We start from the raw sequence: 22675 nt of genomic DNA on the forward strand, positions 1-22675 counted from the left end.
CGCCTGATGTCATTTGGCAGAAAAAGGAGGCAGAGCTAACGGTGGCCACCCGGGCTTTAACAACACAACAATAACCCCGCCGCCGACCCGGACATTTAACGCGCTCTCTGGATTTTTAAAAGACAGAAGAACCCGCTCGGCTGCTGACGAAGATAAAGCAGCAGCTACCGCTACTACTACTACTGCTGATGATGATGATGAGGTGTCGGCGGCTGAGGCTGGAGGGCTAACGGACCGAACGCACCACCAGATGCTCCTCCAGCAGGGAAGGAGAACGGGCTCGACGGAGATGGCTTCTCGCTTCCCAGACGGCTAACCCGCTACACGCTTAAAAACACATCTTTTTTATTTTTATTTTTTTACGGATACGACGTTGGACTTTGTTGTTCTCCACCTCGGGGGTCCTGAAATGCGAGAGCAGTCGCGGTCTCGGCCGTGGAGCAGCCCCTGGGCCGCAGCTCGGCACAGCGAGCCCCAATCTGGGAACTAGCTCGCCAGCTAGCCGACTGCTGCTAACCAGGCAGGCGGGCAGCCCACAGCTGTACCCGATGCTGCTGCTGCCGCCGCTGCTGCTGCGGCTGCTGCTGCTACTGTTGAACGGAGACCGGAGACAACACAAGCTGCTCAGGGCCCTGCCATTGTGTTACCCAACGGGGGCTGCTACTACTACTCCAGGCTTTTGAAATGTGACCCCTTTTTTGTGTTTTTGCCGGCCTGACTGAGTTGTTTTGCTGCCGAGGTTGGGGGAGCTACGTCGTTGGAAAAAAAATAAAAATAAAACCCGCAAAACACACTGAAAAAAAAGAAAGAAAAAAAGATGCACAGGCGGCGGACCTTAGCAGCGGGCTCCTGTTGAGGCAGGGGGGCGAGGTTGGACCGATAACAGCCGCCCTGTGTCTCCCCACAAGCCGGGGAGGAGGAGGGGGATCTCGCCCGAGCAACGACCGACGCGTTCCCTTCCGACGTCTTTCAGCCACCCCGTCCATCAAAGCTGGCGACATGGATAAACTGACCATCATTTCGGGTTGCCTGTTTCTGGCAGCGGATATCTTTGCGATAGCCAGCATCGCAAACCCAGACTGGATCAACACCGGTGAATCAGCAGGTAAATGAAGGCAGGCCCCCAGCGGTGTTTTGCCATTGAGAAGCACTCCTGCTTTTGTGTATTTCTGCTCAGCGTGGCTTCTTTCTCGCCCACCAGGCTAGATAATCTCCTAAAACAAAGATGCGTTTCATCAAATGCGGGATATAATTTTTTTCCTTTCCTACATACATCCGTCTGCGGCAGCATCCTTTGTTCTGCACATCTGTTTGTTCTCAGCGTGTTTACGTTAGTTGTTCCTGCATCCCGCACCAGAACATCACAAGTCCTCAAGGCTTTGTTAGTGAATGGCCGACACCACATGATTCTGCTGTTTCAGTGTTGCGCCTAGTACTGGTGTGACTTTTGACCAGTGCAGTGAATCACGGATGAACTCCGCTCCAAACATTTCACCATCATTGAGATGGTGAAATTGTCTTGTTTTTATTTCAACAGTGACCTGGCTGAAGGGGCAACTCAAAAACGTTGTAACAGCAAGAAACGCCCACAAAATACTGGAGAAAGCAGGTTAAAATGCACCTATGCAATAAAAAGATGACGATGGTAACGTAAAAAGTAAATAGAAGATTTATAGCCGATAGATTCCAAAGGAGAATTATTTATTTGGTTCAAAATCGACTTAATTCATCCGGTTGCAAGTCGACAACACATGGCGCACAACGCAAAGCTGAGTTGTCGACTGCTAAAGTAGCATTTCGATTTTGTGTGGCACCTCACACTATCCATTGACATTTTTGAAGTATTAACACTAAGTATTTGTCGGGGGGGGGGGGAGCCGTCTTTTTTTCATTCGGTAAGTGCAGCGATTGATTAACTGTTCGGCATCTCCCGTCTTTGTTGTGCCGACTTGACATTTAAAGTGACCTCCACGTGACCATCTGAAGAAGAGACCGGCCCAATCTGGACGGAGGCGGTGGCGGCGGGGAGGTCACTCACGACGTCCCCCTGTAGTTTTGGACAGACGCACGTGTCGTCAGCCCCCACCCACCCTTTATTTGTGCAAATCCTGAAACCATGGCAGAGGCAATTGACAGACAGCTGTCCCTCTGCAGGACAACAGCTTAGTAACTGGGTCACTCGGGCTCCCGTCATCCAACAATACACAATCTAGGCTGTATTAGCTCAACAGAATACACAATCTGTGCAGTAGTAATAATAGGATTGCGATGGAATGGGGACAGCGTTTGCACAGCGCGGCCCAGCAGTTGATGTCTGGGAGAAGGGAAAGGATGCTCTGTGTGTGTGTGTGTGTGTGTGTGTGTGTGTGTGTGTGTGTGTGTGTGTGTGTGTGTGTGTGCGTGTGTGCGTGTGTGCGTGTGTGCGTGTGTGCGTGTGTGCGTGTGTGCTTGTGTGCGTGTGCGCGTGTGCGAGACAAGGTCAGGTCCACATCTTGACAATGAGATTGTCGCCGACTGACACGTCGGTCTACGTTCTCTTCCCTTTTTTATTGACCCACACATCAAAAGCAGCTTGTGTGACTCCATGCGAACCGCAGTGTGGGTGTCGACGGAGTGTGGTTGATAAAACGGCGACTTCCTCCTGCCAGTCACTGTTCTCACTTCTGCTCGCACCTTTCCACCCCGCGCTCTTTGATGACTGTGATGCGGACTCGACTCGCACGGTCTTGTATTGCACTGAAGTGCATTCACTTCCTGTTACTCACGCATAGGGACAGCCCCACATGCTTTAGGATATAATAGAATGATATTTGACTTATTGAATAATTAAGGGGGGGAAAACTACTTGCTACGTACTTGCGTACTAAATGAGTTATGACTGAATGAATGGCTTTATTTTGGTTACAACAAAGTAGAAATAAAAAGGACACATAACATAAAATATCACAAAAAGTAACCAAAAAAGGAGTAGGTTGAAGCCCAACGCTTATTTCTGCCTGTCCTGTACCCTCCAAAACCTTAAATAATCACAGATAACCCAGAGCATTTATCATAAGGAAAAAAAATTAATTGCACTGACATTCACCTTTTTAAATTCTCATTTGCATTCAGTTTATAGTGTAGTCTTTCATTATTTTACGAGTTAAAGTCTTTCTAAATTCTCAAAGGGAATTACATAGTTTGAGTCCATCATCGAGTCCATTCCGTAATTTCACTCCCGACACCGACACACATTTATATGCACAATCATTCTTTCTGTAGTTGTTGAAAAACGTCAGCAATCCCCTTAAATTTTATTTGCCTTCACTCAACTTAAACATTTCTTGAATAACCACAGGAATGTTCTTGTTCATTATACGGTACATAATTTCAGGTGTTCTTAAATATATGATAATGTCATGAAATCTCAAAACAGATGACAAGTAGTTGGTTCACAATAACCAACTTTATTTATAATCCTGATAGCTCTTTTATGGAGTTTTTATTAATGAATCTACGTTGGTTTTGTAGGGGTTTCCCCAAATTTCTACACAATAGGTCATATAAGGCACCAGAAGGGAAGAATAAAACATATGTAGGCAGTTTTTATGTGCTTTGTTTTATGTAAAGGTTGGTTCATTTTAGTGCAATAATGCTCTTTTGTTTTTTTTGTTTTTTTTGTTTTTTTGTTTTTTTTAATGAATCCAGCTACTCTAGCAGAAGCAGTGTGACAGAAACAGGAACATCAGCAAACTGAAATATTTTTTTTTCTGTTGACTGCCTAAAAATAAATATTGTTCAAAGGGCAGACCACAAGCGAGCGCGTCTTGTCAAGTACCTGCCAAGATTGTTTCAGCCCTGTTGTGCTGTTTACTGTACTCTACAAGGGCGTTGTGCGCCCCTCTGTTAGCGAGGCAAGCGCTCCACAAACAAACAAAAAAACGACAAAAGGCTGCGGCGTCGGTGCCTCGCGCAGCATTCTTACGTACACGTCCAGATACCGGAGGATGGTAGAAGGGAGAAAGGGCTACGGAAAAAACAAGATTGCTCTCTGAGATCAAGTTGCTGTTGTATGCACGCAGATACCTTCATTTATCTCAGAGGAGCAGTTCAGTTTCTACAGTCTACGGGCCGCATGCAGAAGCAGAAGTGCAGACTGAAAACTATAAGCAGTTGGAATCAAAGTGAAGAAGAAAGTGGGACACAATCGAGAAGAGAAGGCTAGAATTAGGGATTCAAATGATCGATTAATTCATTAATCATTAGTTAATTGACCTTATCGATCGATTAACGATTAACTTTTTTTTGAAAAAAAAAAACCTGTCTAAAAGTAAATTGTTCTTGGTTTACAGGTTCACACCAAGCCATTTGACAAAACATTTTTTTTTAAATTGCGACTAATTTAATTTAATCAATTAAATTCTTAATCAACAATTAAGCGATAATCGATTAATTGTTAACATCCCTAGCTAGAATGACACAAAAAAAACATACACAACAACAACAATTAGATTGCTTGTTTGTCTGGTAATCCTCAATTTGTGGGGCATTAAAAAAGGAAATGTATAGGCTTTCTTTTTTCTTTTTTTTTTGGAAAAAAATGAAAATAGCTTTAAAATATTCACACATCAGAATGCCACATCTGCATTACAACTCGGCATTTCCGTGCGTTTGATAGTCGCTGCTATGATCACTTGCACTGCCCACGCACCGTCGACGTGACAACGGACGGCGTTCTGCCTCCACGGCATGCAAATGGAAGGTCAGACCCACCGGTTCCAACCCGCAGCCAACAGCCGATCAGAGAGTCTGCAGTCGCAGGGGAGCTCCACGCTCGCGCCGCCTATGCAAATCGGATCGCTTGCCCGTCAAATTGCTCATTTTGCAACCTTTTCATTATGGGCTGAGTCGCGTCTTGACCCGTGAATATTCAGTCTTTCTCTGCATTGGGTCTTTTTTTCTTTTTCTTTCTTTTTTTTTTTTGAAGAAATGAATTGGACGCCTGGCCATTGTATCATCCAAAGTCTTTTGAACAAAGCCCCAGTGTGGTCAAACAGAGGGTCTCAGTGCAGGACAGCTTGCCCCCGGACGACCTCAGCGGGCCGTCTTTGTCCGCGCAGCTCAGAGAGAAAGGACATGAACCCCTCGGGCGGAGCGCGTCCATAAAAGCCCCCTTCAGCCTCTCAGTTGTGCTGCTGTTTGCCGCCTCCTTTTATTCAGGTGATTCAGTCAGAGGGTGTTTTTGTTTTGTTTTTTGTAAACCAATTAAGAATTTGGCGAACTGAAGGAGTGAAGTGGTGGTGGTGGTGGAGGAGGGAGATTTGAGGGGGTGTTACTGAGCAAATGCAGAAAAAAGAGTTTAAGAAAAGAGGAGTAGCCGGTGCAGAAATACAAAATTAGTTAGTTTTTTTCCCTTAATGGCCGGAATGATGAACTGAGGTCGTCATGACCAAAGCTAGTTTCCTGTGACGGAAGCTATTATATGAGACTATGAGACAATATTGTTTTATTGTCAAAGACAAATTCGGCTGCTGTGTCATTGACTACCCTCTCCAAGGTACTTGGCTGCACTGTGGAGGCTCTTAATAAGCTTTCCACACACACACACACACACACACACACACACACACACACACACACACACACACACACACACGCTAATGGGCCGACGGTGGGAAAACCAGATCCCGGAAAGTAGTTTATGCCCCTTGAAAATGCCATTGAAAGGCCGTGCAATTGGTTTTAACGCAGCTATTCCGTACGCTGAGTTTTGGACACTTTGTTGAAACTTTTTTTTTGGTCTTGACCATCATCGCCGCCGCCATTTCATAGGGCCATTTAGCCACTAAAACTTTCTGTGCGGGTCCACCCAAATATACTGACATTGTTGTTTCCACTTGACCTCATTCAAACACAGTCACTTGTTGTTTAATGCAGGAACCCTGAGGTAAGAAGAGACGAGTCAGCGACTGGCTTGGCTTTCTCCTCCAGCGAGAGGTTTCTGAGGAGGCGTTGTGTCATTTGCACTTTATAATCTTGTGATCATTGACTATAAATAATCTACAAGCCACAAAGATTTCTTTCCCGGCAGCCAGTTACCACAATTGCAAGATATTATGTGTAACCTGTGTCACAGATTGGGGTTCCCCCCCAGTATAAATGAGTGCCATTCACACCGGTATCCTGCTGATATTCCTAATCCAAAGGAAAAACATCTATCTTCGTCCTTTTCTTTAGGTTAAATAAAACGTCATCAGGATTATTCTTTTTAAACTGAATGTTTTAAGCAGTCATTTTTACAGCACCGTCTCTTGAGCGCTGTAACGTCGAATAGACTCACTCACTCAACTTGATGAAGCAGAAGGATATTGGGGATTTCACTCTGGGCCCTTTAAAAAGCACAAGGTCACACAGTGCGATTGATACAGATCAAGTGATGCTGGTGGTTGTCAATATCGTCCAGCTGCAGAACCAGCAGTTTCAGCACCAGTGGCGGTCCAAAGCGCAAAAGGCGAGGGCGGAAATCGAAGCCTCGCTGCAGAACTCTGAATGCAGACACGTCAACGTTTCAACTTCAGGTCGACCAGGGTTACAAAATTGATATTATTCATTCATCAGACAATGTGACTTACTTAACTCCACATTCAGCCCTTTGCTTGCTGTTTCATCAGGCAGGTTAACTCCTAATCATTATCCGTCACCACGGCAACGGGCTGTTAAATTTGAATCATCTTCCCATGGGTTGCTTTGGCCCTTTGCTTTCCTCGGCTCTTCTTCAACCCCGTTTATTCAACAACACGCCACTGTGGTGTCGTGCGTGTCTCGTGCCGTTCAGCGTGATGCATTTCTTCTTATTTTAAGGCTCTTTGTCCCCGAGAACAAGCGCTTGTTTTGTGCAGCGCATTCATTTAATCGGATTGGCGTGTTTAATCAGCGCCGTGTCTACTTGCGTCCAGAATGACTTGAAACATCGTCACCGCTGGCTGTTTCTTTCCGGGGGCCTGCTGCCTCCTCCTGGCTGCCGCAGGTGTGAATTTCTTTCTTTTTTTTTTTTTTTAACACAGTTGTTGTTGTCATTTTGTCCCTCTGCGAAAACACGATTGGCTGCTCGGTTGTGAAGCGTGTTCTCGCGCCAACTTGACCCCACGGCTCGGTCGGCTCTCATGCGATCAGTCGTCTGAACGTGTTCACTCGTGAACTGGCTTATGACTGCGGGGGGACGAGCCGGTGTGCGGTTTGGCGTAAGTGGCGTGCGTCACCACGGCCGCAGTGCATTCAAAGAGAGCGTGTGACATTTCAAAGTCAGCAGGAAGTTTGAAAGGATTTTGTTATTTATTGGTAATGAGACACTATGAGAAAAGTGAACTCCTGTAGTTCTTGCACTTGCACACACTTGCACCCTGGATGTGTTGCTGAAACACTGCACGTGCAGCAGGTGGGCGACCGCACTAAGACACTGGTGTCGTATCGCACTCCTGTTATTTTATTTACCGTGCAACGAAAGAGTTTAACCGGAAGTTAATGCGCTGAAAAGACTCGTATCGCCCCCTAGTGTCGGGGAGGTGGACGCTTTCCCGTCAATAATTCGATTTTCTCGGCTGCATGTAAACTGGGACAAGGAGAGAAGTCCGATTAGACGAGAAAACCAGATTACGATCTTCCGTCCGATGAAGCTCTGCATGTAAACGTCGCCACAGTGCACTCGGAGACTTCATACTGATTCTCGGCACAGCGCAGCACAAATAAATGCGGCGTCCAAACAACGTTTTTCCACCTCTGTGCATATTGTAATGATTAATAACATGTAATGTTCTCAGTAAAGACCGTTATTTGAATCTTCCTTTTTGCACCCCGGTGTATGTACAGCCTGCGGCTACAATGTACATATGTTTATTTTTCCGTAGGATGGTTATCTGCGGCCGTTCATTAGATTACACAGCGAGTTATCTAATTACATGACATCAGTTTTAGCATCGTAAACAATAAGCTGATGAAATGAAAAACCAATGTTTTTCGGCCGCGCACCAGTCTCCCTACAGTGCGAGTGGGCGTCGTTGAAGCCCTGCAGCAGCAGCAGCAGCAGCAGCAGCAGTCGAAGAAGAAACTGTTGGCTGTTTTCTTTCTTTCTCCCTTTTTTTTGTTGTTGCCTTTTTGCCGCCCACTAGAGTTCACAGGCCTCTTTGACTCATCCCTCCAGAGCTCTCGGACTGCGGCACCCTCCGCACTCCAGTAACGACAACGTTGTGTGGCGAGTTGGAGAGACGGACGAGGGGACGGGGACCTCATTTCCTCTCGTTTAGCCCGACACGCAGGAGGAGGGTTGTTTTGATCGAGAGAGCGAGAGAGAGAGAGAGGGAGTGAGAACGAGTGAGAGGGCGGTGACGACATCGAGATCACGGCTAATGCTAATTCTCAACTCCAGTCCCAAAGCAGGTTGAATAACTCTATGCTTTTTGTGAAAGGTGGCTGTTTTGAAGAATTTAAATATAAAAACGCGTTTGAGTTATTTTAGACTTTTATTGTTTCCTACATAATTCCATGTGTGTTCATGCAATGACAATACTGTAGTCATGAGAATGAAAGAAAAGACATTAAATTCAAAGGGTGTGTCCAAACTTTTGACTGCTAGTGTATATGATGAGAAACATTCACTCAACTCTCCCACAAGATATATTGAATATTTACAGACGAGTACGACTTTTTGCTGTCTTAAATCAGGTTTTAGTTAGTTTTAGTAGTTTAGGTCAGTAATCCTAAAATGGCTGATTATTCCTGACGGCAGTGAGTTTCAGTTGACTACTCTCACAGGAGAAGGATGCCTGTCTCAAAGGTGTCCTGCAGAATAGGATCTTTTCAATTTTGCCTGGTGGAGCGTCTCAGGTGTTAAGTTGTTTATACCATCTGAAAACCGGGCAGCCGGAGATGAAGCGTTGGGTTCTTCTGTCTGAGAGCAGAGTCAAGCTTCGGGCCTTAATCACATTCTGGTTTCAGGTTCTAGTTAGGAGTCTGGTGCTCCCTTTTTTTTTTCTTTTTTCTGTCTCTCGGTATTTCAGCACTAATTCAAGTCAAAAGTCTGAAGTCTTTCCGAGTCCATCTGCTGCTTGGCGAAGTTGTTTCCGCGCGGCGTAGCGTGGCGTGACTGGCTGCTGTAAAGCAGGAATTCCAGGCACACCTAGTGAAACAGCGGGAGGCCTCGTGGCGAGGGCGAGAAGGCGCAGCGCAGCGTTTTGACGCACATCACAGAAGAAGTGGACATCCACTAAGGTTTTAACTTCGACCCTGCTGTCTTATAATTAATGTGTAGGCTTCACATTGACCGCTAAACATGATTTGACATGTCTCGTTAAGCTCGGAGCAACATCTGTTCGAATGATCCCGAACAGCCTCTTAAAATCCTGTTGTTCGCCTGTTTTTGTTTTTTTTTTGTGAAGAAACGTCATGGAAATGGAGTCGGAAACCACAAAGAGAACCACAAACACTAACAGCCGTGCCTCTTTTTGTATGTCACGGTCAGCAATTCACGTTGTTAAATGTTGAGGGCCAAACATTAAATTGATCATGTTGAAAGTGCCGTGATGGAAACACTGAGGGTCGGAATAAATTAATTCCATCACGCATGCTTTTTCGTGTTACCTCACTGACTTCCCATCCCTACGAAAGAGAATTAGGGCCAGAAGAAGTAAGACAATTTGGAGTTTCCATTTTGAGTTTTAAGACTAAATTTCATGAATGAAGTCAAAGTGAACAGGAAACATGGCGAAAACAGAAGTACTCCACTTTCCGCATTTTTGACTTTATTCTCGATATTTTGACTTAAATCTTGAAATTTCAACTTTATTTACATTGACTTTAATCTCAAAACGTTGCCTTTATTCACAAAATTTTCACTTTAATCACAAAACGTTGCCTTGAATCTCATTTTAACCTCATTCTCAAAATTTCCACTTTATTTGCGAAATTTCAACTTTATTCTCGAAATTTCCACTTTTGACTTTATTCTTAACTTTATTCTTGGATTTCTGATCCACGAATCACGAAATGTCGCGTTTGTTCTCATTTTGACCTTATTCTCGTTTAACTCTATTCTTGTAAATTCAACTTCAATCATGAAATTTCAACTTTAATCTCAAAATGTCCACTTTAATGACGAAATGTCCTTTAATTTTTTGAAATTTCGACTTTATTCTCAAAATTTTGATTTTATTCACAAACATTCTACTTTGTTCTCGAAATGGAAACTTGGAAAAAAAAGTATTTTCTCTTCTTGTGGCCCTAATTCTCTTCGGTGCATCCCTGAACCTGCTCGAGGCTACCACCATTATTCCGGCTGTTAATTAAACCTGCGAGCCGTTTTCTTTTTTCTTGAGTAAATTTAAGGCCCCATAAAACTGACGAAGTGTTTGGCCCGCCGTGACTTGCATTCTAGCAATTCAACTTGCAGTCGGTCAATGATGTTGCGTTGATCTGCGTGACTGAAGTTGAGCGTTTGGCTCTGAAAGCCTCTGTGAAGAGGATGTGAAAACGCAACAACATCAAAGGTGGTCTGTGGCTGGTGTTTTGTGTGGGTTGTTGCTCGAAAAGCGGTGACACCACTGAGCGTTATCTGAGGGTGTGTGTGTGTGTGTGTGGGGGGTGGTGTTCTGTCAAAGCCCCTCCCCCAAGACGTCGCTCCAGCCACCGACTCTCTCCCCTTTATCTCGGCTGGCTCTTCAAGCGCAGCCACCTTTTTCTCCGCAGGCGTGTCATTAAACGTCTGGTTTCGGTTGCCAGACGCATTTTCGGGCCCCCTCTGAAATCTCCAGCGTCGTCTTGATCCTCGCGCGCGCGACCGCCCACCTGCGCGGCCGCCCTTTCAAACCTCCTGCATCGCAGGCAGACTTTGTGCGACGGCGTCGTCGGGGCCCAGCGGGTCATTTTGTGGTCGTTGAATTGAGTGTTTACCTCTCGTCGCCTTCCCTTTTTTTTTTCTCTCACAGTCGAAAACACGGAAGACACGGCTACATTCACGTTCCCCTTTTTAGAACCTGCCGCGCAGAATTAGAACAAGTTTTTGTTGGTTGAGGTCGAAGATTAAAATAAGTGTTTCGCACGGCTGTGCTAGTAATTTGAATCGTTTCTCAAGTGCCACTTTCTACTACAGCCCAGTAGGTTTTGCCCGGATGGAACCTTTATTTTTGGCGAGAAAAGCCGCATCCTGTTTTTTTTTTTTTTTCTTCCCAGGATGGCAGCAGGAGATTGTAGGCAGGAAATGTGGAGTTTTGCCGGAGCACTCGGGATTAGATTCCGCTGATGTTATTGCAGCAAATCTTTGTCTTCCCCTCCTTTACCGGCTCAGGATCGATGATATCATCCTCCCCCTTGAGTGTGAAAGCATGACACCGCAGGATAAGCGGCTCCCACCTTCATCTTTTCCCATCTTCCCCACCTAAACCTTTTAAATTCCTTCTGGTCGGCCTGCCGCTGAGACTCCGCTCTGGTTCAAACGGGCAGGATTACGCTGTCGGCGTCGCTCTGACCGGCTCTTGACCTTCCGCCCCCTGCAGGTGCGCTGACGGTGGGCCTGGTGCGGCAATGTCAGACCATCCACGGACGAGACCGGACCTGCATCCCTCCGCGGCTGCCCCCCGAGTGGGTCACCACGCTGTTCTTCATCATCATGGGCATCATCTCGCTCACCGTCACCTGCGGACTCCTGGTGGCGTCGCACTGGCGCAGGGAAGCCACCAAGTACGCCCGCTGGATCGCCTTCACCGGCAGTAAGTACAAGACGCTCGCTGGGGTCAAAATAAAGTTCTGGCTTCTTCGACTCTGTCGACGATTCAGCATTTTGATTCTAGATCCCCTTTTGCCAACACTTCCCCTCGGCATCATTAATGATACAGAGCGGCAGTGGCTGAGTGATCAGAATGATGCTCATTAGAAAAGAGTAATGATGCAGACGAGGGTGACTTTACAGCTTCCAATGCCTCCCTCCACATGCCTTTTCACTCTTATTTTCTGTTGTTCAGACAAATCAAGGGGTAAAGATGTTTCCCGCTTGACAGTTTCGACTGTGACTCCAGTCTTCCCCATCTTTATAACTTTATTTGTCTGAACAAAAGATAGTAAGTGTAAATCTATCAATGAAGAAAAAAAGGAAAAAAAGTTTGAAGTCTCTTCTATATGTCTGTTTTGTTGTGTTTTGCGTGTTTGACATCCACTTGCGGCCCCCGAAGTTGATTCATCTGTCGGGTGGACGTCCTTGAAAATGGCATCGCAAGATGGCTTCTAACTCGGAGCAAGACCTTTGCTCTATGTATATTCTTATATATGAGAACCCTTCTAAGGGTAGGAAACCAAATTACTTGTATTGTACTGTGAGGATACACTTTTATCTATGTGTTTAAGGGCAGTATGTTAACTTTTTTTTTTTTTTTACCTATATAAACATCTTAAATCAAGCCAGATTTTACACTCTGGACCTTTGAATAATTTTTTTTTAAAAACAGAAATAAAAAAATAATCCCAGCGTGTTTCTGAGTGGGCGGCGTTTGGACCGAGGCGCTTCTTCCAGCGCGTCCCTACTCCTCGTTTGCCTTGAATTTTTTTTCTCACCGCGATTCCTGTGTAGATGCTCCTCCAGCGCTCGATAACAACCGTCTTCTGCGTCTTGTGCGCCGCGGCTCGTTTCGTAACGCCGCGTGGGAGGGCAGAGTTTGATTGGCCGGTTAGTCAAGGGAGCGGACGCAGCCGCAGCTCATGCTGTTTCACGGCTTGAATGCCGCGGGGTGTTGTGTGTTTTCAGGAGAACGACGCCCTTTCTTGTCTCCCCCCCCCCCCTCCCCTTGCAAGATGTGGAGCAAACATTTTTCCATGTGTTCTTCAAAATAATGACGCTTCTCCTTGTTTTTTTGTTTTTTTAATGGCACCTGCACATCGGGCCGCTACAGAGCCGTCCGACCGCTCGGGTGCAAAGCCGGCTAAATCAGAAGGCAACGTCGACCCATTGTGTAACAGGCACACGCGCAGGAGAAGCGAAAGCGGTTTCCACGGCAACAGCGAGCAGTTGTCACCTCTGTCGCCCCCCCCCTTTCGCAGCGTCTGCTGGTATATTGAGGAGAGGTGTATTAATAGCGCCGGCTCTTTTTTTTTCTTTTTCCTTACCCCCCCCCCCCCCGCGGCAAAAGGAGCTTAAAACGTGACGGCGACGGTGATTTTTTTAAAAAATTTTTTTTGAATGAGAGCGTTTAACTCAAGAGGGCGAAGGACGCGATTCAGAAGGATCATCGCTGTGCAGCGAATGTCGAGCCTTCTCCTGTTTCCCCACTGGATGCTTAAGTGTTTCAGAGCAGTGTTTTTCAACCGCTGCGCTGCGTTTCCATTACCGTCTCCGTTACCCCTAGGATTGCGTAAAACTTAAATCTCGCAATAAAAAACACTGGTAATGGAAACGCCTAAACTTTGAAAACCTCTCACATAGGGCTAAAAGGTTTTTGACGCTCTCATGAGGCGGTTTTTCAGACATCGATTTTAGGGGTATGTCGCAAAGGCGTCATGGAAACACTTTTTCCGTCAGTGGACGTGACGTACAGGGTCACGTGACCAGTTCACATCAAGTCAAAATGGTTATGTTTGGACAGAGGAGGTCATGGAATATATATATATTTTTTTTTTTTACAAGTAATCAAAGACAAAAATACGACCGTTCTTGCCAGCAACCAACATCAAAATGCAGATTTATTGCAAAATGTTTTGTACCTCCGTCGTCCGCACAGTGGGGTTCTCGCGGGACGAGATTTGACGAGAATTACTCGTCAGAGAAGGTCGAAAAACACTGTTTTAGAAAGGCGGTGGGGTTCCGGGCAGCTTCAGATCTCGCTGCGTCACCTCCGAGGCCAGAGGTCGAACAAGGACAGCCAGGGCCTCAGGACGAGCTGAGGGGGGGGGGGGGAGGGAGGAAAGAGGGCGGGAGGACAGGAGACGGTGACCGGTCTGTCTGCGCGGGCAACTTTCTCCAGGCAACCGGCGCTTTGAATGGCCCACTTTGTGTGGGCCGGCACAGACCCACCTCTGTGTCTGCCGCGAACGCAAACAAACAGGCAGGCACACAGCGGGAGGTTCTGACGGTCGTCCGAGGGGGCGGAGCCATCCGGTAATGGTGTTCTTCACCTGGAGCGAGCGGCTAACTGGAAAAGAAGTCACGCTGCTCCTCCTCCAGTATTACAATGACACGTGTTTAACCAGCCCACACATTCCCTATAGAAAACAATAGAATAGAACATATTTAAAATTGATCCCCCATATATATATATACATACACAGCTTTTGGATCCTCGGGAGTCTGAAGTTGTTCGTCCAAAAAATACAAGTGCTCGTCGTTCTCAGTCAAGACAAACAGAGGCAGCAAATATTGACACGGGACGGAAGCTGCCGCCGAGAGTGCACGTGGGCTTCCTGCGCGAGAAAAGGGCCGAGAAAATTGATTAGCAGTATATTTTGCAGGCTAAGGGAGCGGCGCTGTTTGCCCTTCAGTTCAGACACTGGAGGAGGAGCAGCGGACCGTGAGGCAGCCGCACTTTAATTAAGCCGCTGCGAAGGAAGAGTGCTGAGCCGCGCATCAGCGGCTCCACCGTTGGCTCGCCTTTCTCAACATCCATTTTTGCGAAAGAAAATCCGTTGCCCACCCAACACCCCCCCCCACACACACACACACACACACACACACACACACACACACACACACACTCTCCCTGAACAGAAGACTGGGTGTCAATTGTTTTCGCTTCATGAAGAAAATATTGACATTTTTGCTTTGAAACGGGTTGTGAACTGATTGTGTGGTGCCTTTTAAACAGGATTTGTTTAATAAGCTTAAAGAAGGAGTTTGAATTTTAAAAATCTTGAATTCATGACAGCAATTTTTGGAAACTGTGGCACAGGTTAAAAATCTTTCTTACTTCATCTGTTTTCAAAGATGCCCTTTTCAACTTGTAGATAAATGGAGTGAATAACAGATCGTGATGGCTTTCCTCGATATCTGTTTCAAAATGTTTTAAACGTTTTGGAAACAAAACGAAACACTTAAAAAACTGCAGGAGAAAGCGTCTGTGGCCTCCGTCTGCAAAGCTTTGGACTCCTTCGTGCACTCTGCCGAGCGAACGTGTCAGCAAGCTGCTCTCGGAGAGAAAAAGGCCGAGTCATCCGTCAGCCACGGCGCAGCTCCGCTCGCTGAGGGCATGGAGAAAAGAGGTTAGGGCTAAAAATGGCTTCGTGCGCTGTCACTGAGCAACTCACTGTAAAGGATGATGAGGAGAAAAAAAAAAAAAATCTCACGCGCGGCTTCTGCTTCCTTTCGAGAACTGCCAAAGCGTACACAGATTTCTGGAGGGAATTGCGAGGCATAAATGTCCGCCTGGACCCCCTGGATGATACAAACAGCGGAAGCAGTGGTGTGCTGGTCACAGCTAAACTGTAAACCCCGTTAGAATCATTTGTGTTGTGCGAAAAAACTCTTTACTTCTATCTTTTTTAAAGTGAACAGAGTTTTGAGGACTGCAGTCAAAACTGCACCAGAGTCATTTTGTTTTCATAGGTTGAGTTGAGTTGAGTTATAAATATGAGTTCTTTTTTTTTCTTCAAGTTTCTACCCAGCATTTATACAAACTAAAGTAGATTGCAAATTCAGATTTAGATTCACACAACTTTATTGATCCCGCATTCATATACAAACAACAGCTTAAAGGTCCTTATACACTGGGCAATAGGCAAAGCGATGCGAATAAACAACGCAAAAATGCGATCCTTTTTTTTGGGGGGGGGGGGGGGGGATTTTCCTGTACACACCAAGCGAATAAAGTTTGCCAGAACAGCGGCTAGCTACATGTCTGAGGTAAGGTCAGCACGTTAGCGACATGCCAGCATCATTTTGATTGGTCAGAGGTCTGGTTGTTTGCCTTTACGCCACTGCAAAATTCGACACGAGCGAAAAAATAACAGACGATTTTTCGCTCTGTGGAAATTCTCTGCCAGTATGGAAGGTTGCAGTGAGGTTTCTGGTGAAGAACTCTTGAGGTTTTTTTTTTTTTTTTTAAAAGTTAATTATTCGCCTTGCAAATTGGCTCCTGGTGTAAGGACCTTAAGTCGCGACAGCAAACACAGCTAACTGGACAGGAAAACCTCTCAGTTGTGTGAACAGCAAAAAGAAGGAAAGAATGACAGAAGGAACGCTCGTCCAGTTCAGCGAGACAGCGAAGGCTTTCTGCAGCGCCTGCTAGTCACTTGTATCGTGTTAGACCTTCGCCGCTCTCATCATCATCACTACAGATCCGCTGGTCCACGCCGTCTGAAGGCAACTTTGAGTTATTTTTACACGCTGTGAAGCCCCCTCGTCACTGTAACTCGCTGTTGCATAAGCAGGGCTGGACTCGCATCTGAAGCCAGGACAACTTGAAAGTGGAGGGAGAAATCGGGGAGAGCGGCAGTCCGCTGAGGACGCCTGCCAGTGCAATTAGACTAATGAACGACTTGACCTCTGACCTCGGCTGGGCCTTCATCTGCGCGAGCAAACCTGACCCCTGCTGGCTTGAAATAACACTGCTCCCTGTGTCCCCAGGGTCTGCACGGCTCCCAGTAATCTGGCAGACTGTGGGGGGTGGAGGAGGGGGGGGGGTGTTGTATTTGTGGTTTGTGCTGTTTAGAGCTCAACTTTGGAAGCAAGAAGTGATAAACTGCCTCGGGCGATGTCACGGCAGTCAGAGTTGGCCGGGAAATGGAGACTCGGAGGCTTTAAAAATAGAAACACTTGAAGATGGAGGAGAAAGAAGTGAGCCTCTTCATCCTCCTCTTCTCCACTTCGGTAGCCCCAGGCTGGTAGGAACACACGGCGGAATTTTTTAGACCACCCCTTCATCGGTGGGAGCTGCGTTGTGGGTATTTTGGGTGCCGTTCTGCAGTCTTCAGTGTTGCACCCCCGACACACTTAAAATGCATGTGAAAGTTTTTTTTTTTTTTTTCTCTCGTTGAGACCGACACCTGACACAAAGTCAATCAAATAAATTGACATATGTAAAAATCTACCATGTAAAAAGAATAACTGTTTTTCCTGCCCACTTACTGTCACGTCGGTAAGAAAATGGGAGAAGTTTCCTGGAAAAAAAAATACACCTAAAGTGATAAAAAGTGTTTGAGCCTAGAGTGTCTACTTAACGCAAATGCTCTGAAATGTCCATATATACGTGTGTGTGTGTGTGTGTGTGTGTGTGTGTGTGTGTGTGTGTGTGTGTGTGTGTGTGTGTGACTATATATGTATACATGTGTGTGTATATATGTCTATATATGTATATGTACTGTATGTATGTATATATGTGTATATACATACATACATACAAATATATATGTGTGTATATGCACACACACACACACACTGAGGTGGTTGTTAATGCTGCACTTAACTCTGCAATTTGCACCCTGCCAGTGCGACATGAGACACGTCGGGACCCTCGCAAGGCGAACGCAACTCTGCATTCCCGACAGCGGCGCGGCCGGTTGTCCCCGAGGTCCTTTCACCCGCCCCAGAATTCTCTCATTTGCACTCTGCCCCAAACTCCTGACTCCTTCGCAGCATCGTCTGCGTGAGGGACGGAAGCTTCTGGAAACCCTTGAATTTCTGATTACAGATTTGCATCGCAGGGCGTTTGGAGAAATTCCAGCTGCGTGTTGTCGATCCGTCAAGAAAAAAAAAGCTTAGTTGTGGCCCGCGGAGCGACGTTTGTTGAAACTCTTGCTGTTGATGCAAGCTGTGCCTGAAATGCTCTGCATCAGATGGAGGAACTGTCTCGGCATAATGACTTAGTTTAACACAGTAATCCCCCCCCCCCCGTATTGTAACGTAAATGACCCAGAAGGCTGAGGCGGAGGGCAGTCGGCACAGTAAGCTGCGTTTCCAATACAGTTGTTTGCAAAATAAAAGCGATATTTCTAAAATTGCAACAAAGTACAATTGCAATTTGCAGGCGTTTCCACTGAATGGTGTGAAGCGCATACGCTGTGATTCTCTGTCATGAATGCTTGTTATATTTTTCTCTTTGATTACTTGTAATCGTCCAAACATGTCGCGGCATTTTCACCTGAAGTGAACCGGTCACGTGACCCCGAACGTCACGTCCGCTGGCGTGCAAATGTGTAAAAAGTGTTTCCATGACACTTTTGCGATACAACTCTACACCGATACGTCTTAAAAACCACCTCATCATGAGAGCGTCAAAACCTTTCAGAGACATTTGAGAGGTTTTTCGAAGTTTACGTGTTTCCATTACCAGTTTTTTTTTTTTTTTTGTTATTTCGATACTTAGGTTTTGGGCAATCCTAGGGTTGATGGAAACGCAGCTGGTGATTGTGCGCCGTGACTGCTTTTTCGAAGCCAGGGCGGCGCTGTTTTCTAATTGGCTCATCAACGCGCTGAAATTCAATTGAAGGTTTGGTGACTTTGTGCTACAGGAAAAACAGTGGCTAAAAGTCGGCATGAAGTCCAATTTTATTACCAATATTTTTATTTTTATTTTTATTTTTTTTTATTTTTTACAGCTAACAGTCATTTTGAACTCACGCTGCCACGGATCGATGAGTAAAATCCCGGATTTGCAATTTTCACGGCTGTGTCCGCTCGACTAACGCGTATTTTCCCTCTCTCCCTCCTTCCTCCAGTGATCCTGTTCTGCATGGCGGCGCTCATCTTCCCCATAGGCTTCTACATCAACGAGGTGGGGGGCCAGCCGTACAAGCTGCCCAACAACACGGTGGTGGGCTCCTCGTACGTGCTCTTCGTCCTCTCCATCTTCTTCACCATAGTGGGACTCTTGTTTGCCGGCAAAGTTTGCCTCCCCGGCTGAGGGCGGACCTGAGCCGAGGGGCCTCCACCCTCTTGGACTCCACACGGCGGGGGGGGGCGGGGGCGGGAAAGTTTCATGGGATTTTCTAGAATCAAAAAAACCAACGACGGAAAAACAACGAAACGACAACTTAAAAACGCATTCGACTGACGGGCGATCAAACTGTGGCCCGGCCGAGGCCTGACGCAGTGGCAGTGGGGGGGCGGCCGACGCCGGCGTCCCCCCACAACTGCAGACGAGTGAACACAAACTGTCAGGATGCGGCGGAGGGAGCCCGGCAGCCGAGGCCGCTCCCCCCCACCCCCGCTTTAAATAATAATAATAATAAAAAAAAAACAAACGCGTCCGTCCCTTTTGTCATCGTTCCGTTAGGAGAAAAACAAGGGGGAGGGGGGGCGCTTGAACGCAGCGCCGTCATAGCAACTGCAGCGGCCCGACACATTTCTCCAGGACCTTTTTTCCCGACGATCCGCCCTTGGCACACATCCAAGCAAGTCACGACAGCCCTTGTTGCTTTGCTTTGCTTTTCTTCTCCTTCTTTTTTCTTTTTTTTAAACTTCTCTCAGCTGTTTTTGCTCGTTGTACGTTCTCTCTCTCTCTCTCTCTCTCTCTCTCTCTCTCTCTCTCTCTCTCTCTCTCTCTCTCTCTCTCAATACTTTTCTTCCCCCTCGTCGACTCGCCGCTTCAGAACCTCAACGAAGGGAAACTGAAGGTTTTTTTTTTTTTTTCTCCTGCCAGCTTGGCTTCAGAGCAGCGCTTTCCCATTTCACTTATGAGTCCCAGGTGTGTGCGTGTGCGCGTGCGTGTGTGTGTGTGCGTGCGTGCGTGCGCGTGCAGGTGTCTCTCCACCTTGTCTCCCCCACAGCCGGGCGCAGCTCAGGTAGCAAAGAGCAGCGAACTCCTGCGACGGCAGAGCGGGAGGAGAACGCCACTCGCTGTTAAAAGTCCTCTTTACGTTATTTATACAGGACGCGGTAGGGCTGGGAAACAGTATTAGCATTAACAGGTGCCGGGGAGGGGGCCTTGCTTAAAGCCATGTTGCGCCACACATTCTGGCAAAAAAAAAAAAAAACAAACTACGAGACTGTGAATTTAGAGGGGTGTTGTAGCGGAAACCCTTGTTAAAGCAGAGCCGACAGTATTGACTTGGTGAATTAAAGAGAAATACAACATAAAGTGACATAAGTGAATGCTTAGAATTGGTGTTATTCTCCTTTTTTCCCCCCCAATGTTGCACCCGAACGAAGGGAGCCAGAAGTGTTCGCCCCCCCCTCCCCCCTTCTGTGTGTGTGTATGCGTGTGTGCGTGTGTGTTTTTGTACAACAGTTGAAAGCGCTGGGACTGCAGGTCAGGTCCATGCATTTGGGGGGGAGGGGGGGGGGGGGGTTAGGGGGGCTGTGCCTCAGTGTGCTGCCCGCAAGGCCCCGTGAATGTGAAACGCGCACGCATGTAGACACTAACGCACGCAGGTACGCACACACAATACTACAGCAGTGCAGCCAACCGCTCAGTGTTGTGCTACTGTCTGACAATTTGCCCAAGAGTGAATCACTTGGGAGCTTTTAGCAGCCGAGTCATCGCGTCCACGTCCAATTCACTTGCAATGGCACCGGTGACTCCCGTGATGCAAACGCAGCTTTAATGCAAGTCCTGTAAGAAATAAGTGAATGAATGAAGAAATAAATGAAAGTTCTGCAGCCTCCCACCGGCCTCACTCGCTCACCGGAACCCGGGAGATTGTCAGCGAGACGTTTGCGCATAATTGTCAAGGGAGGTAAAAAAAAAAAAGAAAATCGGAGACAAAATTTGTCGGAATTGTTCGAAGTACATTTGTTTGTTGCGGCTTCTCTGTGTCAAAGACGAAAACGACGACCCGAGCCATCAAAGCTTTGTAGCGACTCTACGAGCTACTGACCCGTCCACCAACATGCGTGCGCGTATGTGTGCACGTGCGTGCGTGCGTGTTCCCAGTCACGGAGCCTCGTTGCGAAGTCTTAAGAGTTCCCCTTTTGTATTTCTGTTGGCCGCTCGGCTTTTCTTACTCTCAGTTTGACCATGTGCTCTGCTAACTCCACACTCTGCCGTGCCCTGTATTGGTTGGTTGAGTATCGTGCCAAGACCTGTTTTTTTTTTTTTTTTTTTTTTTTTTCTTTTTAATAATGTACAGACACAAAAGGCAGGATTTCTGTATTAGGAAGCACTGTGCGTTCAACAGTATAGGCAACATAAATAGAAGCACCACAATTGTATAAAAAAAAAAGAGAACTTCTTACCTCATTGTTTTGTTTTGTTTTTGTTTTGTTTTTTTCTGCTATTATTTTCTAATGGTGGCAACGTTGTGCCCTCTGATTTGTCTCTTGCCTTGATCGGATGTCTTCACATACAAGCCTATGGACATAGGAAATTATTTATCACTGAATAAAATGAGAAAATGGGTGTGTGTGTGACTCTGACACCGGCTCTATGATTTATTGTGTTTGTCCAGGGGAAGGTGGCATAAATACGAAAGAGGATTAGGGCCACAAGAAGGGAAGAAAATATTGCAGGAAGGAGATTTCAGTTTAGCTTAATTTCGTGAATAAAGTCAGAATTTCGTACGTAAAAAGACGTTTTTGTCAATAAAGTCACAAGATTTTTGAGGGCTGATTATTTTTCCTGCTAATCTGACAGCAGAAGTGCCAATATGGCTGAAGGCATTATGCTATATAACTGCAATGTGCTTTATTGCCACTAGATGGCACTAAATCTTAGACACTGGACCTTTAATAAAGACAAAATCTTAAGAATTTCTGATATTTTAATTGTTGACAGTAATATCAGATTCAAGCAAGTTCTTTCTGGAGTCTTGTTTCAATTTCAATAGAAAACCTAATTTAAAATAGAAATGATAACATTTTCTTTTCTTTTTTTTTTACATAAAAATAATTTGTCGTTCACATTTTTTGCTTCAGTGGAGCGAAACGCATATTAAAACAAAAACAGGGACTCCATATTATTATGAGTAAAAGTACCGTTTCAAGGATTATTAGAAAACTTTAGAAAGAAGTTTTGAATTTCTCAGAGCCGTCTGTGCCTCCTGGGCTACATCTGTCAACGCTCAACAGCTCCTCGTCGGGACCAAACCCTTCCCTGCCTTATAATCTCCCTTTGAACATCAACAGCCCTCGAATCATTTTCTTTCTTTTTAATATGAAAGTGTCTCGGCAGAGTGAATTAATTTGGGAGGGTTTTGATTTAATGCAACCTCATCCCTATTTCATGAATATATGATCGGGAGGAGATATTCCAAGAAGAGGTACATATTTTATCACTTTCTGTGCAAACTGGTCTCATCCAAGCATTGCATGAAAAAAAAATCACGTGTTACGAACCAGTCTACTATTATTTAGCAAACTTCATACTCTTTTACTTGCATTGGTCGCGATGAAAATATTATTTTGTGTCTTTGCAAACTTTGTCACCACAAACAGTTATATGCTAAATTGTACAGTAACACTTAAATACTTATTTATACTTAAAATAATTTCATTTTTGATAATTTTACATTATTTATTATCTATGTATTTTTTTAAGATCAGTTCACTGGTTAGGGTCTCAGGTTAGTCCGAGTACATAGGTACCTATTTTGCAGATACTTGGATACTGGACGTTATGTTAGGGTTAGGGTTAGGATTAGGGTTGGGTGCTAGGGATGGGGTTTGTGTTAGGGTTGGGGTTTGGTTAAGGTAGGGGTGATGGTTAGGCTTGGGATTAGTGTTATGCTAGGGTTAGGGTTGTTCAGAAGGGTTGGATTACATCAGATGGATCAGTTTACCAAGACTCTATTATAT

General features: G+C 45.9%; 1 protein-coding gene and 1 long non-coding RNA gene across 2 annotated transcripts; one reads left to right on the plus strand and one right to left on the minus strand.

Moving 5' to 3' along the window:
* On the plus strand, positions 1-21298 carry mosmoa (modulator of smoothened a). The gene is made up of 3 exons (XM_076024227.1): positions 1-1105; positions 11523-11735; positions 18661-21298. Exons 1-3 carry the CDS (start codon positions 1000-1002, stop codon positions 18843-18845), a joined length of 504 nt encoding a protein of 167 aa, XP_075880342.1. The 5' UTR covers positions 1-999; the 3' UTR covers positions 18846-21298.
* On the minus strand, positions 13673-14557 carry LOC142886554 (uncharacterized). Its single transcript, XR_012926430.1, has 3 exons — positions 14277-14557; positions 14027-14144; positions 13673-13892 (listed from the first exon to the last, which is right to left on the minus strand). It is a non-coding gene; the product is annotated as an uncharacterized LOC142886554 (long non-coding RNA).
* Positions 21299-22675: the final 1377 nt, after the last annotated feature.

Source organism: Nelusetta ayraudi, unplaced genomic scaffold, assembly GCF_046127955.1.
Source record: "Nelusetta ayraudi isolate G7.1 ecotype Tasmania unplaced genomic scaffold, CSIRO-AGI_Nayr_v1 ptg000016l, whole genome shotgun sequence".
NCBI classification, from domain to species: domain Eukaryota; kingdom Metazoa; phylum Chordata; class Actinopteri; order Tetraodontiformes; family Monacanthidae; genus Nelusetta; species Nelusetta ayraudi.

Coding starts and splice junctions, on each gene's coding strand:
- mosmoa (XM_076024227.1), top strand. CDS start 1,000: ATGGATAAACTGACCATCATTTCGGGTTGCCTGTTTCTGGCAGCGGAT. Junction 1,106..11,522: donor CAACACCGGTGAATCAGCAG/GTAAATGAAGGC, acceptor CGCCCCCTGCAG/GTGCGCTGACGGTGGGCCTG. Junction 11,736..18,660: donor CTGGATCGCCTTCACCGGCA/GTAAGTACAAGA, acceptor TCCTTCCTCCAG/TGATCCTGTTCTGCATGGCG.